Source organism: Fusarium oxysporum, chromosome 1 (genome assembly GCF_000149955.1).
Source record: "Fusarium oxysporum f. sp. lycopersici 4287 chromosome 1, whole genome shotgun sequence".
Classification (NCBI taxonomy): Eukaryota; Fungi; Ascomycota; class Sordariomycetes; order Hypocreales; family Nectriaceae; genus Fusarium; species Fusarium oxysporum.
Window position 1 is genome coordinate 3,392,529 of NC_030986.1, and position 10,869 is coordinate 3,403,397.

At 49.7% G+C, this 10,869-nt stretch overlaps 4 protein-coding genes across 9 annotated transcripts; 3 read left to right on the plus strand and 1 right to left on the minus strand.

The window, feature by feature from the left end:
- The first annotated feature begins 16 nt into the window (after positions 1 to 16).
- On the plus strand, positions 17 to 1,444 carry FOXG_00562 (uncharacterized protein). The gene is made up of 2 exons (XM_018376998.1): positions 17 to 392; positions 444 to 1,444. The coding sequence occupies exons 1-2, from the start codon at positions 97 to 99 to the stop codon at positions 1,303 to 1,305; spliced, it is 1,158 nt and encodes a 385-aa protein (XP_018232648.1). The 5' UTR covers positions 17 to 96; the 3' UTR covers positions 1,306 to 1,444.
- Positions 407 to 3,953, minus strand: FOXG_00563 (methylthioribulose-1-phosphate dehydratase). Of its 6 annotated transcripts, XM_018377003.1 has the most exons (5): positions 3,091 to 3,347; positions 2,608 to 3,033; positions 1,871 to 2,395; positions 1,706 to 1,810; positions 1,306 to 1,631 (listed from the first exon to the last, which is right to left on the minus strand). In XM_018377003.1, the coding sequence occupies exons 2-4, from the start codon at positions 2,754 to 2,756 to the stop codon at positions 1,717 to 1,719; spliced, it is 768 nt and encodes a 255-aa protein (XP_018232653.1). In that variant the 5' UTR covers positions 2,757 to 3,033; positions 3,091 to 3,347; the 3' UTR covers positions 1,306 to 1,631; positions 1,706 to 1,716. The 6 variants fall into 6 exon arrangements, with proteins under 6 accessions (XP_018232649.1, XP_018232651.1, XP_018232650.1 ...); XM_018376999.1 differs by having other exon boundaries at positions 407 to 1,810; positions 3,091 to 3,953; XM_018377001.1 differs by having other exon boundaries at positions 1,187 to 1,810; positions 3,087 to 3,539.
- A 491-nt stretch (positions 3,954 to 4,444) lies between these two features.
- FOXG_00564 (uncharacterized protein) lies at positions 4,445 to 7,518 on the plus strand. Its single transcript, XM_018377005.1, has 2 exons — positions 4,445 to 6,320; positions 6,377 to 7,518. Exons 1-2 carry the CDS (start codon positions 6,165 to 6,167, stop codon positions 6,812 to 6,814), a joined length of 594 nt encoding a protein of 197 aa, XP_018232655.1. The 5' UTR covers positions 4,445 to 6,164; the 3' UTR covers positions 6,815 to 7,518.
- A 587-nt stretch (positions 7,519 to 8,105) lies between these two features.
- On the plus strand, positions 8,106 to 10,687 carry FOXG_00565 (calnexin). The gene is made up of 3 exons (XM_018377006.1): positions 8,106 to 8,552; positions 8,656 to 8,938; positions 8,998 to 10,687. The coding sequence occupies exons 1-3, from the start codon at positions 8,436 to 8,438 to the stop codon at positions 10,281 to 10,283; spliced, it is 1,686 nt and encodes a 561-aa protein (XP_018232656.1). The 5' UTR covers positions 8,106 to 8,435; the 3' UTR covers positions 10,284 to 10,687.
- The last annotated feature ends 182 nt before the right edge of the window (positions 10,688 to 10,869 follow it).

Genomic DNA, 10,869 nt, shown 5'->3' on the forward strand with positions numbered 1-10,869 from the left:
TGATAATGACGGACCACGTTTCGAGATCGACTTGTACAGTATACACCTAACAGTTCTTCTTCACCAGCATAATATCGCAAGCTCAACAAGTTGAAAATGTCCTTCGAGGGTCTGCAGGAGCGTCTGACGGCTCTGCAAGAGACTACAACACAGCTCAAAGAGTTTATCGATCGACTCGCAACACTCAAATTCCGACCTGGCTCTGTGCCCCTGACCACCGATGAGGAGAGCAGCGAAAGCGGCGAACTCAGCGCAGAAATTACGAGTACTCTACGGGACGGAGAAGAGGAGCATGAGCTTCTGCAGGAAGAAGTGGAGTTTCTGCGTGGTGCAGAGCATGACAAAGACCGATTGAAAGAGAGTGTCGAAAAGATTGGAAAGGAGCTTGAAAGGTATGGTTTGTACTGAAAGGAAAATGGTATTTATGTCTAAACGTACTCTAGCTGCCGTCTCTCTTTTCGAAAAGCACGACTGTCGGCAAAGCATAGCCTCGCACAGGCACAAAGACGAGAGCGCGAGATCCTCCTTACATCATTTTCACAGCCTACCTCCGAGACCAACTCTCTTTACCCTGACGATGAAAAGACTGCTCGTCCTACACGCCATCAGCAGCATGTTCAGAAGCAGCAATCGAGCCTCACTGAAGAGGATCAACAGAACGTTGGTGCGAGTGCTAATGTGACCAACGCCCTGCGACGAACACATGATTTGATCCAGGCGGAGTTGGCTCGCAGCGAGTTTGCACATGAGACTCTGACGGAATCTTCTGCTGCTTTGAAGCAACTGAACGAGTCGTATGGTTCTCTGGACACAATGCTGGCGAGCTCCAAGGACTTATTAGGCACATTGCTGCGCTCGCAGAAAAGCGATACGTGGTACCTTCAGACGACGTTTTATATGCTAGCTTGTACACTCGGCTGGCTGTTGTTCAGAAGACTGCTGTATGGACCGATGTGGTGGATTGTTTGGCTACCGCTGAGGTTGATGTTCGGATTGGGAACATCGGCAGGCAGTGCGGTAATGCAAGCGGGTTCTGGGCAGGGCCAGGTGAAAGAGGCTGGACAAGCGAGCAAAGGAGTTCCGGTGGAGGGCTTGCCCGACGATGAATTGCCTACTGTCAAGGTTGGCACTGAGCAGCAGGCCGAGGTTTTGGAGGAGGTGGATAAGATTGTGAACGTTGTGAGAGAGGCAGATGAGCTGGGGAATATCCCAGAGGGTGATGAAGACAATATCGGCAATCCCAAGAAGAGGATGTGGGAGGAGCCCGATGTTGTTGAGCAGCAACGCCCTAGAGATGAGCTATAAGTTGGATAATTATTAATTTTATAGCAACAAGGTCCTGAATATGTTGAGCGTTATGTGCATAATCATGAAGCAAGTCTTGTCAGTAATTTGTTCGAAGTTCATGGCTTCGCGGGCTGAACTGTAAACCAATTTTGGAAGATATGATGCCCATCAAAAAACTCGCCAAGAGAATGATCCGTAATGGTGGCATGCTCTATTCTCCGGGTGAGATTTTTTCGTACCTTGGTCATTATCATGTTATCAACCACATTCATCTATCGACTACCCTCGAATTTTCTTTCAGCCATCATCTCACATAACGCCTTGCCTCCTTTTTGGCTTTCAAACTAACTACCTGGTAAGCAACCCCGTTCGCCAAGAGCACAAACTAAGGTGCCGGGATTTGTAGTCACACTCTTACTGCTTCTCCGACTATGTTCGCTGGGGAGCAATCTGCTCGACTTCGCTGATCCAAGGAAGGCCGAGCTTCTTCATCTCAACGGCAAGCTGGAACAGATAATCGAGGCTACATCATATTAGCATAATCATTCGCAGATCATGAGTGAGCTTGTGATATCTTCCTTACCTCTCACATTGAGTCTTGGCCTTATGAACGTTATCACCCCAGACGTAAACACCGTGACGACGGACGAGAACAGCGTATGTGTCGGGATACTTATCCATCGCTTCTTCAAGATACTCGGTTAAGTCCTCCTCATGAGGAGTATTCTCAATGACTGGAATGCGAAGGGTGTCATGATAACCCAGGTTGCCTGTCTTGTTCATGCCACGGCCAAAGCCCTTGATCTGCTCAATGTTGTTGATCTCGAAAACTCGGTCCTTTCCGGGGCCTTGTGATTCTAACAGGAGGGTGACCAGAACAGCCCATTGAGAGTGAGTATGTATACAACAGCCAGCTCCTCGGCGGGTGAAAGCAGCAAGGAACAAGGGGGTGCACTGAGAAGGCTTGTAGCAGGGAGGAGATCGCAGATAAGTGCGCTGGTTGAGCTTGTTGTGGTTAGGATCTTGCTCAGAAAGAGCCATGACATAGATATCGGTGTTCTTCATGAGTTCTTTTTGAACGCCTGAGGGCGCAATGTATACGAGATCACTGCGATCATGGTTTAAGTTAGAGAAACTTTTGCTCCCTATTTTGATAGCAAATACTCAGGAGAAGGTTCAAATGATGCCCCATTCACTTGAGGAGGATATATACCGGTAACATGAGTCTTGTAATAAATAAATTTGCCTTCTCCAACTCATCATGGCGGGGTCGCGGGGTAAAAAATGACGAAATTTCAAACACTAGCAAGGTAAACATACTCATCTCGAATAGAGCAACCGCCTCCTGTTCCAGTAACCCAGCCCAGAGTCCAGAACTTTGCGCATAGCGAAGGGATCAGGTTAGCAGGGTGGTTCGGGTCCTCGGAAGTAATGAGGGCATCGCCAGTTGGGCGTTGCTCAGTTGACATTTTGTCTTTGGAGGAAGATCTAGAGATGCGGAGCGCTTTAAATCGTGTCTTTGCAGAGGGTTTCTGATTCGGATCGTAGCAGCTGGGGCAAGACAGAGATCCAGCGGAGGATCGAGGTTTGGGAAATGAGATAGCAGCACGGTCAATGTGATGCAGCTGAAGCTGATGTTGGTGGTGGATAGTTTCTTGTCTAATGTTAAGCCAATGCCGCACCTGTCTATGCTGTGGTTTCAGAGCCTCTGAGTGGCTGAGGAAGATAGATCGGGCATTAGGTGCTCTGTGCTGTCAAAATCCATCCCATGATGACAAGAGTACTGGTGGGAGAACTACCTACTGTACGCTAGCCAATTAACAACCAGAAGACATTCTCCAAGTCCAACACCTTTCTGTGGAGAATGAGGTCGTAACTGATGAGCGCGATGGCCTAAACAATCAGAAACAATGGCTTGGGAACGTTGGGCGGTTACTAGTCTTGACTGGGCAGGCCGTATTTCTCCTGGTCCACTGGCTCTCCAAAATCTACACCAAGCCAAGTCTCTGTCTCAAGAATCTTTGCCATGTGATGGAATTTTCTTTTGTCCGGAATATTCTATCTTGTATCCCGATCCTATGCAATGCGTGCGACCTCAGTTTTCAAAGGGCATTGGCCTCAGTCTGATCTGAGGCTGTATTGCGTCTATGGTGGCAAGCGAGTGAGCTATGAATAGGAACGGAGACGGAACAGCCGAGAATGGTCCAAAAGATACGGAGTACAGCTGGCGATGGAGTTTCTCTTCCGTCAAGATTTATCGATGCAAGTTTGAAATGGGCCAGATAGCCATCTGCTACATGTCTTTGCATGAACTCAAGGGTTCATGTTATCTGAATGACTCGGAGTTTTGAATATGTGATAATAACCAGCATCAGATGGAGAATCTTCCCAAATTGAAGACGAATAGACGAATGCCTTGGAACAGACCTGGCCTGTGTTTTAACATTTTCAAGGATGGCGCCTCAATCACAAGCCTTCACAGGTGGGTAATAATACTCGTTTAATGAGTGCGAGAATCCATCAACAGGCTCTGAGCATCATGTCTTGTCTTGATGTTGACCCTTGTCCCTGCTTATATGTAATAAATGACCTTTTTCAGCTCTCAGCGCCGGGGCCGGGACGCCAACAACCTGGTCCTGGTAGAGCTGCATTGTAGCAGTAGCAGTAGCAGTAGCACAGATGCCCCTAATAACAAAGTGGCATATGGGGGGAACGGGGAGCACCGCCGGGGCTTTTTCTCTGGCATACCTCGTATTCATGGATTAGGATGGAAGAGGTTGAGCCGACGGCTTTTGCAGGTGACAACGCGGCATAGGGCATCCGTTAGAGGTCCTAAGCGCCGTTTGCCTATCCCTTTGAGGGAAGAGGAGAGTTTGAGTTTGTTGAGTTCTTGAGCATGTAGTCTATTTTAACCTAGTGACAGTGCATTGAGATGACGCTGGTGATAGCCAAACAAAATGTATACATGTACGCCAATGAAAATAGGCCGTTTTAATTACTCTGGCCAAGCCCTCCAAAGCGGCCTCGACTCCCTGAGCTGGCCGGTATGGTGCTAACTTACAGTAGTAGACCATGGCTTTCCAGTCTGTTCTTTATTCACTCATAGTGTGAAGAAGAAAACAAATCGTCAAGTGTGTTATTGTTTACATTGTATTGGCTGGATTGCAAACACTTTGCAAATAACACTCACTCACTGGCTCAGTCTGGTTGATGGTTTACAAAGTCTCGTCTCGGACACACTTCCGCCCACCCCTTTGTCCCAAAATGGAGGCCTGGTCTATTATTGTCTAGCCCCAAGGGTCACCCCCTGAGACAACCTCGAATCCAATCGATTTGGAGAGATCCGATGCTAGTGCAGTAATCTAGGCGCGCTAAGAACAGCCGTGTCCCCGTCACCTTTGAAGGTGCAAATTAGGAGGGCTCATCAGTGGTGGTGGAAAGCAGAAAACACCACACATGTAAGAAAGGACGGCAGATGGTGGTCATGTCGCCTGGCAACACGAGCTGTTGGAGGCGAAGCTCCCCCATGATGGATGGATGGATGGATGAGCAAGTGGAGGATCATCCATCCAATATGTGTGGGTCGCTTGTGTTTTTATCTCCCAACGTCTTTTCCCATCCATCATAAGTTTTGTTAGTTACGGTCGCTGGCGAGTCCACTCACAACATGACCATCCTCAATCATCTGAGCCGAAAAAGAATTGTTAAACGAAGGGTGAGATGCAAGATCTGCGCTGAGCCGGAATTACAGGAACATCACCCAGCTCAACTGGCAAATGGTCGTTTCTTCCCCTAGTCAACGCAGGACAGGGACGGCAAATTAGTGGCAGCCTCTTGGATCATGGCTTGCAAATTTAAAATTGATGTCGGCGGGCTTCCCCAGACCAGAAAGTAAACGAACATCGATCGACATCACATCACATCACATCAGTCGTCTACGGAGCAGGTACCGCATGCCTACCTCCTCAGGCTCCTCTTCTTCGCTCGCTACAGTCCGAACCGACTGCAACTCACTCTAATTTTGTGCTTGTGCTTGTGCTTGTCCTTTCTTTGTTGTCGTCCAACTGCATGTACTGTGCCCAAGCCTGTGTCACAACGTGGACGTGGACTTGTGTGAGGGGGTTTGCGTGGCATACCCAAAAATCCCCCTCACCCTTTTTCTGTTGTGTTATTATGATACCAACGGAACCCCGAATGTGCATCATGCGTACTCTGTGTCTACGGCCGACAGCAATAGCATCCCCGAGAAGGTGATGGATACTTCGTTTCTCTCCTCCCCGTCTCTTGCACTTCCTGATCAGACAAAATGGATCCTCAATGGCTCCAATCCTAATCCTAGCGCCATGATGGGTCCTCTCTTCCCTCACCCCATGTCCATGTCCGTCCATGCTCCTCCATGTCCCACCTCGAGCCATTGACAAGCAAAATGTGAAGGTCCTGATGGGTCCCCTATCTCCCGATGAGCCGGGGGCTAGCTTGGCGCGGTTTGCCTGCACCTCAGGTCAGTCTTGTTGACTTGTGCCTGTGCCTGCACCTGTGAGCCTGTGACTTTCACGGCTTCCCCTAGCCTGGCCTGGGGGTCTGAGACTTTGCTTTGCCTTGTCTAGGCTTGCTTGGGCTTAAGCGGTGGTGGTATGGTCATTGGCTTGATGGTGTGGATGCCCCTTTGCAAACCGTCCACGTCCAGTTGAGGACTCGACTCATAAAAGGACCTGGCTACCCCGTCGCGTGGTCTTGTTTCCCTTCCTCTTCACCCTCGTTGTCATCCGTCCGTCGTTCGTTAAGACAAGAATTCTACTTCAGACTTTCGCTTTGAGATCTATCTCGATTACTTTACACTACTAATTCTAATATCAACAAACTCGAAATCCATCAGCATGCGTTTCACCTCCATCTTCGTTGCCGGCGCTTTCGCCACCATGGCCGCTGCCCAGAGCAAGACTGCTTCTGTCTCTCCCGCTCAACAGTCTCAGCTTGACTGCCTTGACGCCTGTGATGCTGGTGATGTCAAGTGCCAGTCTTACTGCATCACTGTAAGTACGCCATTTCTCGTGGACAGAAAAACACCGGTCTGACGATGATTCCACAGGTCCCCTCTCCCGATGAGAAGAACATCAACGCCACCACCGAGTGTGTTGCCGCCTGCCCCAAGGGCAAGGGTTCTGCCTCCGATACTGAGAAGTACTCTGTCTGTCTCCAGGACTGTATCGCCAACAACTACTGGAAGACCATCGACGGTACTCCCCAGGAGACCGGCGCTGCTGGTTCCAAGGACAAGGCCTCTTCCGCTGCCGAGTCTGCTGCTTCCAAGGCCACCGGGACTGCCTCCGATGAGGACAGCACCGCCACCGCTTCTGCCTCTGAGTCTGATGCCACCGCTACCGACGCCTCTGAGACCGCCTCTGGATCTGCCTCCGGCACTGCTTCCGGCTCCGCTGCTCAGTCTTCCGAGACTGGCAATGCTGCTACCGCCCTCGTTGGTGGTGTCTCTCTCCTCGGTCTCGTCGCCGCTGTCTTCGCTCTGTAAATTGGATCGCCTCTTTTGGACATCTGGTTGATAGAATGGAAGGATTTTAATGGGTTTGCTCTAGAGCGGTAATGATTGGAGTTTGATTTCAAATGTGATACATGTTGGGCATCATGACGAAGGCCTCTTTGGGCCGGATCGACTTTTCATGGACAAATTATTGGGACACCTTGCGCGTTCACATACGGCTCGACACGAGCATCAATACAATACCTCTTTGTTTGCGCTCTGCGTAACCTTATCTTGATGTGCATTTTCCAATTAACCTGAAGTCAGAACAGAACAAAACACAACACAACACACAACACGACCACAGAGGTTGTATTGGTTGTGGGGTGTCGTTCTGTGATTGGTTCCAGTTTCCGAATCGGGTGCTTGAGGGTTTAGCTTGAAACAAGCGAAATGATTGTCTTACGATGAAGTCAAAGCCCGAGTCCAACTCAATCGTTTTATCATAATTTTTTCAATCCCGAGATAGTTGTATTTCGAAAGGACCTCCTCGAGAGTTGTTTGCATACCGAACAGTCTTCCTGTGTCGCTAATGTTTGTATAGATGCGTCATGACAGAAGAATCGGCTTCAAATACAGTTTGATTGCAGTAATACCCTTGACGCCACAGTGTTCCATGTCTGTGCTTGATCTTGTTGCTGTCTTGTCAGGCCCTTTTCGAGACACTAGTTCGGTGCTGGGAGCCGCCCTCGAACACTTTCAAGCTTCTGCTCCGTGTCAGTCATCAGTCCATAGGGTAGCTGTTAAACAACCCGTGGACAGATTTCTTACCACTGACTGATGTCACTTATGATTAAGGTAATGTGGAGAAGGATAATCTCTATCGATAAATTCAAAGCTCATAGTCCACATCCTTTGCGTTGACCAATCTAAAGACTAGCAAGCCACTGTAGACACCTCCTTGTTTCGTTCAGAAGTATAAGGTACTGAAGATTCCGAACTTTACTATTGGTCGAGCAGTTGCTTTTATACTGAAGCCCAAAGAACGATCCAACCAAGGCTTTGTGCACTCTTGTAAACACGGTTATGCCTCTTGGACTTGCTTAGACGATTTTTATTTTGTTTTTTTAAAGTTGAGGCTTATTACGCTTGTGAAATTAACCATCCATCCCGCCAATTGTTCCATGGACAGCTGTCTTCTTCTCGAGCCTTCTGTGGGACGTGACCTATTCTGTAACTACAAGGCCAAGGCTGTGAGGCTTCCGTCGATTCCCCCCCCCCCGTTCCATGGGATGGGAGTACCTGACAGTCGGCATCCGCACCTTCCTTCTTCCAACCTTAGTGGCTCCGGGCCACGACCCCCGCTCTGCACCTGTTCGTGATCCCTGAAATTTAGGCGGCTCTGAGCTTCTTCGTTCTACGTGTCCTCAACACTAAGACAGAGCTCTCCACTCATTGTTAAGACGCCACCTTTCGCTTCTTCACTCCCCATTCTACATTCCACCTTACTCTTGGACCTCTTATCTCCTCGAGCGCTGGGAATACCCTCATCGAGCATACACTTTTTCTCAGTCACACGTCTTTTTTTTATTGTGTTCCTGCTCCTCCTCTTTCGCAGCCTCTGGTGACGTCCTTAATTCTCTGCTCAAGTTACTCCGTCACTTCCTTCATCATGAAGCTCAACGCTGTTGCAGCGGCCATGTCGGCTGCCATGCTTACGGGCAACGTCCACGCCGAGGACATCAAGAAGGCTTCCCCTTCTGTTCCCGACAAGCTCCCTACATTCACCGTGAGTTTTTTTTTAATGAGCAATCTAGCTCATGTATGGGGCTATGTAGCTCCTCCTCATGAGCTCTTGTCCCAGTCAATTGATAGCTAACCCACCCTTACAGCCGACCGTTGTCAAGGCCGACTTCCTTGAGCAATTCACCGATGACTGGGACCAGCGATGGAAGCCCTCTCACGCGAAGAAGGACACATCTGGCTCCGAGGAGGAATGGGCTTATGTTGGCGAGTGGGCCGTTGAAGAGCCCGTACAGTACAAGGGCATCGAGGGCGATAAAGGTCTTGTTGTTAAGAACCCTGCGGCGCACCATGCTATTTCCGCCAAGTTCCCTAAGAAGATTGACAACAAGGACAACACCCTCGTCGTCCAGTATGAGGTGAAGCTGCAAAGTAAGCATGACTCTGGAATACCACTCAGTGATCGCGCATGCTGACATTTTTGCTCCCAGATGGCCTCGAGTGTGGTGGTGCTTACATGAAGCTCCTTCGCGACAACAAGGCTCTCCATCAGGAAGAGTTCGCAAACACAACCCCCTACGTGATCATGTTCGGTCCCGACAAGTGTGGCCACACCAACAAAGTCCACTTCATTTTCAACCACAAGAACCCCAAGACTGGCGAGTATGAGGAGAAGCATCTCGATTCTCCCCCCACCGCCAAGATTACAAAGACCACCGAGCTTTACACCTTGATCGTTCATCCCAACAACACCTACGTCATCAAGCAAAATAATGAGGAGGTCAAGACCGGCAGCCTCTTGGAGGATTTCACCCCCGCTGTCAACCCCCCGGCCGAGATTGATGATGCAAACGATAAGAAGCCTGAGGACTGGGTTGACCAAGCACGCATTCCCGATCCTGAGGCCAAGAAGCCTGAGGATTGGGACGAGGATGCCCCCTACGAGATTGTCGACGAGGAAGCTGAGAAACCTGAGGACTGGCTCGAGAACGAGCCCGTCACCATCCCCGACCCTGAGGCCGAGAAGCCAGATGATTGGGATGACGAGGAGGACGGCGACTGGATCGCCCCTACCGTCCCCAACCCCAAGTGTGCCGACGCCTCTGGTTGCGGCCCGTGGACCAAGCCAATGAAGCGCAACCCCGACTACAAGGGTAAGTGGACTGCACCTTACATCGAGAACCCCGCATACAAGGGAACTTGGGCTCCCCGCAAGATCAAGAACCCCGACTACTTTGAGGACAAGAACCCTGCCAACTTCGAGCCCATGGGAGCCATTGGTTTCGAGATCTGGACTATGCAGAATGATATTCTCTTTGACAACATCTACATTGGTCACTCCATTGAGGACGCCAACAAGCTCGCTGAGGAGACCTTTGGTGTCAAGCACCCCATCGAGAAGGCCCTCTTCGATGCCGACAAGCCTAAGCAGGAGGACAAGCCTAAGTCCCCCAGCGACCTCAAGTTCCTCGATGACCCTGTTCACTACATCACCGAGAAGGTCGAGCTCTTCAAGGCCATTGCCGCTCAGGACCCCATCGAGGCCATCAAGTTCGTCCCTGAGGTTGCTGGAGCTTTTGCCGCCATTATCATTGGTGCCGCTGGCCTCATCGCTGTTCTGTTCAACCTTGGCAAGTCACCCGCTGTTCAGCAGACTGCTGAAAAGGCATCCGACAAGGCCAAGCAGGTCAAGGATAAGGCTGCTGAGGCCACCGCTACCGGCGCTGAGCAGGTCAAGGGCGCTGTTAACAAGCGCACTACCCGCAGCCAGTCATAAGGAAAAAGAGAAAATAATCTCAGATGGTCAGTTGTATCGGGTGGAGTGATATTCAAAAGCGGACGGAGAACCTGTGGAGGTAAGAAGAGAAGCAAGTTTGGAAGGAAATGTACACAATTCTCACGATTGATTGATTGATTGATTTGGCGCATCAGAGCAGCGATAGGGATATCGAACAATTGATAGCTTTTCAGGCTGACCTCACTCTTCATCGGTTCATGACTCGTCGTGGTGTTCCATATGTCTAGACCACTCAAGAGGTACTGTGAAGCAAGGCGTTGGCATTATTATCTCGGTTTGTTTAAGGTAGTTTCGTATTTACAGTAGGTCAACTCGACAAGTATTAAATCTGGTTTTTTCTCTTTCACCGAAATCGGCGTGCATTTACAGATAAGGGTGTCCAGTAGCAGCCTAGATCGATATTGAGAAGACGAACGCCCTCCATAAACATCCATTTACGTTTGAGAATCATGGAAGGTGACCCCGACGTCCGATAGATAAAGGTCAAAGGAATCGAAGTGGCAGGTGACTTGAGATAGATATGTTTCCCAATTAGGCAGGCGAAAGGAGACGAACAAATACAGTG

What these genes read in the sequence shown, in the direction of transcription:
- FOXG_00564 (XM_018377005.1), top strand. Translation starts at nt 6,165, where the DNA reads ATGCGTTTCACCTCCATCTTCGTTGCCGGCGCTTTCGCCACCATGGCC. An exon ending in GCCAGTCTTACTGCATCACT is followed by an intron (nt 6,321 to 6,376) that starts GTAAGTACGCCA and finishes ATGATTCCACAG; the next exon opens with GTCCCCTCTCCCGATGAGAA.
- FOXG_00565 (XM_018377006.1), top strand. Translation starts at nt 8,436, where the DNA reads ATGAAGCTCAACGCTGTTGCAGCGGCCATGTCGGCTGCCATGCTTACG. An exon ending in ACAAGCTCCCTACATTCACC is followed by an intron (nt 8,553 to 8,655) that starts GTGAGTTTTTTT and finishes CCACCCTTACAG; the next exon opens with CCGACCGTTGTCAAGGCCGA. An exon ending in GTATGAGGTGAAGCTGCAAA is followed by an intron (nt 8,939 to 8,997) that starts GTAAGCATGACT and finishes TTTTGCTCCCAG; the next exon opens with ATGGCCTCGAGTGTGGTGGT.
- FOXG_00563 (XM_018376999.1), bottom strand. Translation starts at nt 2,756, where the DNA reads ATGTCAACTGAGCAACGCCCAACTGGCGATGCCCTCATTACTTCCGAG. An exon ending in GGTTGCTCTATTCGAGATGA is followed by an intron (nt 2,396 to 2,607) that starts GTATGTTTACCT and finishes CCATGATCGCAG; the next exon opens with TGATCTCGTATACATTGCGC. An exon ending in GCCAAGACTCAATGTGAGAG is followed by an intron (nt 1,811 to 1,870) that starts GTAAGGAAGATA and finishes AATATGATGTAG; the next exon opens with CCTCGATTATCTGTTCCAGC.
- FOXG_00562 (XM_018376998.1), top strand. Translation starts at nt 97, where the DNA reads ATGTCCTTCGAGGGTCTGCAGGAGCGTCTGACGGCTCTGCAAGAGACT. An exon ending in ATTGGAAAGGAGCTTGAAAG is followed by an intron (nt 393 to 443) that starts GTATGGTTTGTA and finishes AACGTACTCTAG; the next exon opens with CTGCCGTCTCTCTTTTCGAA.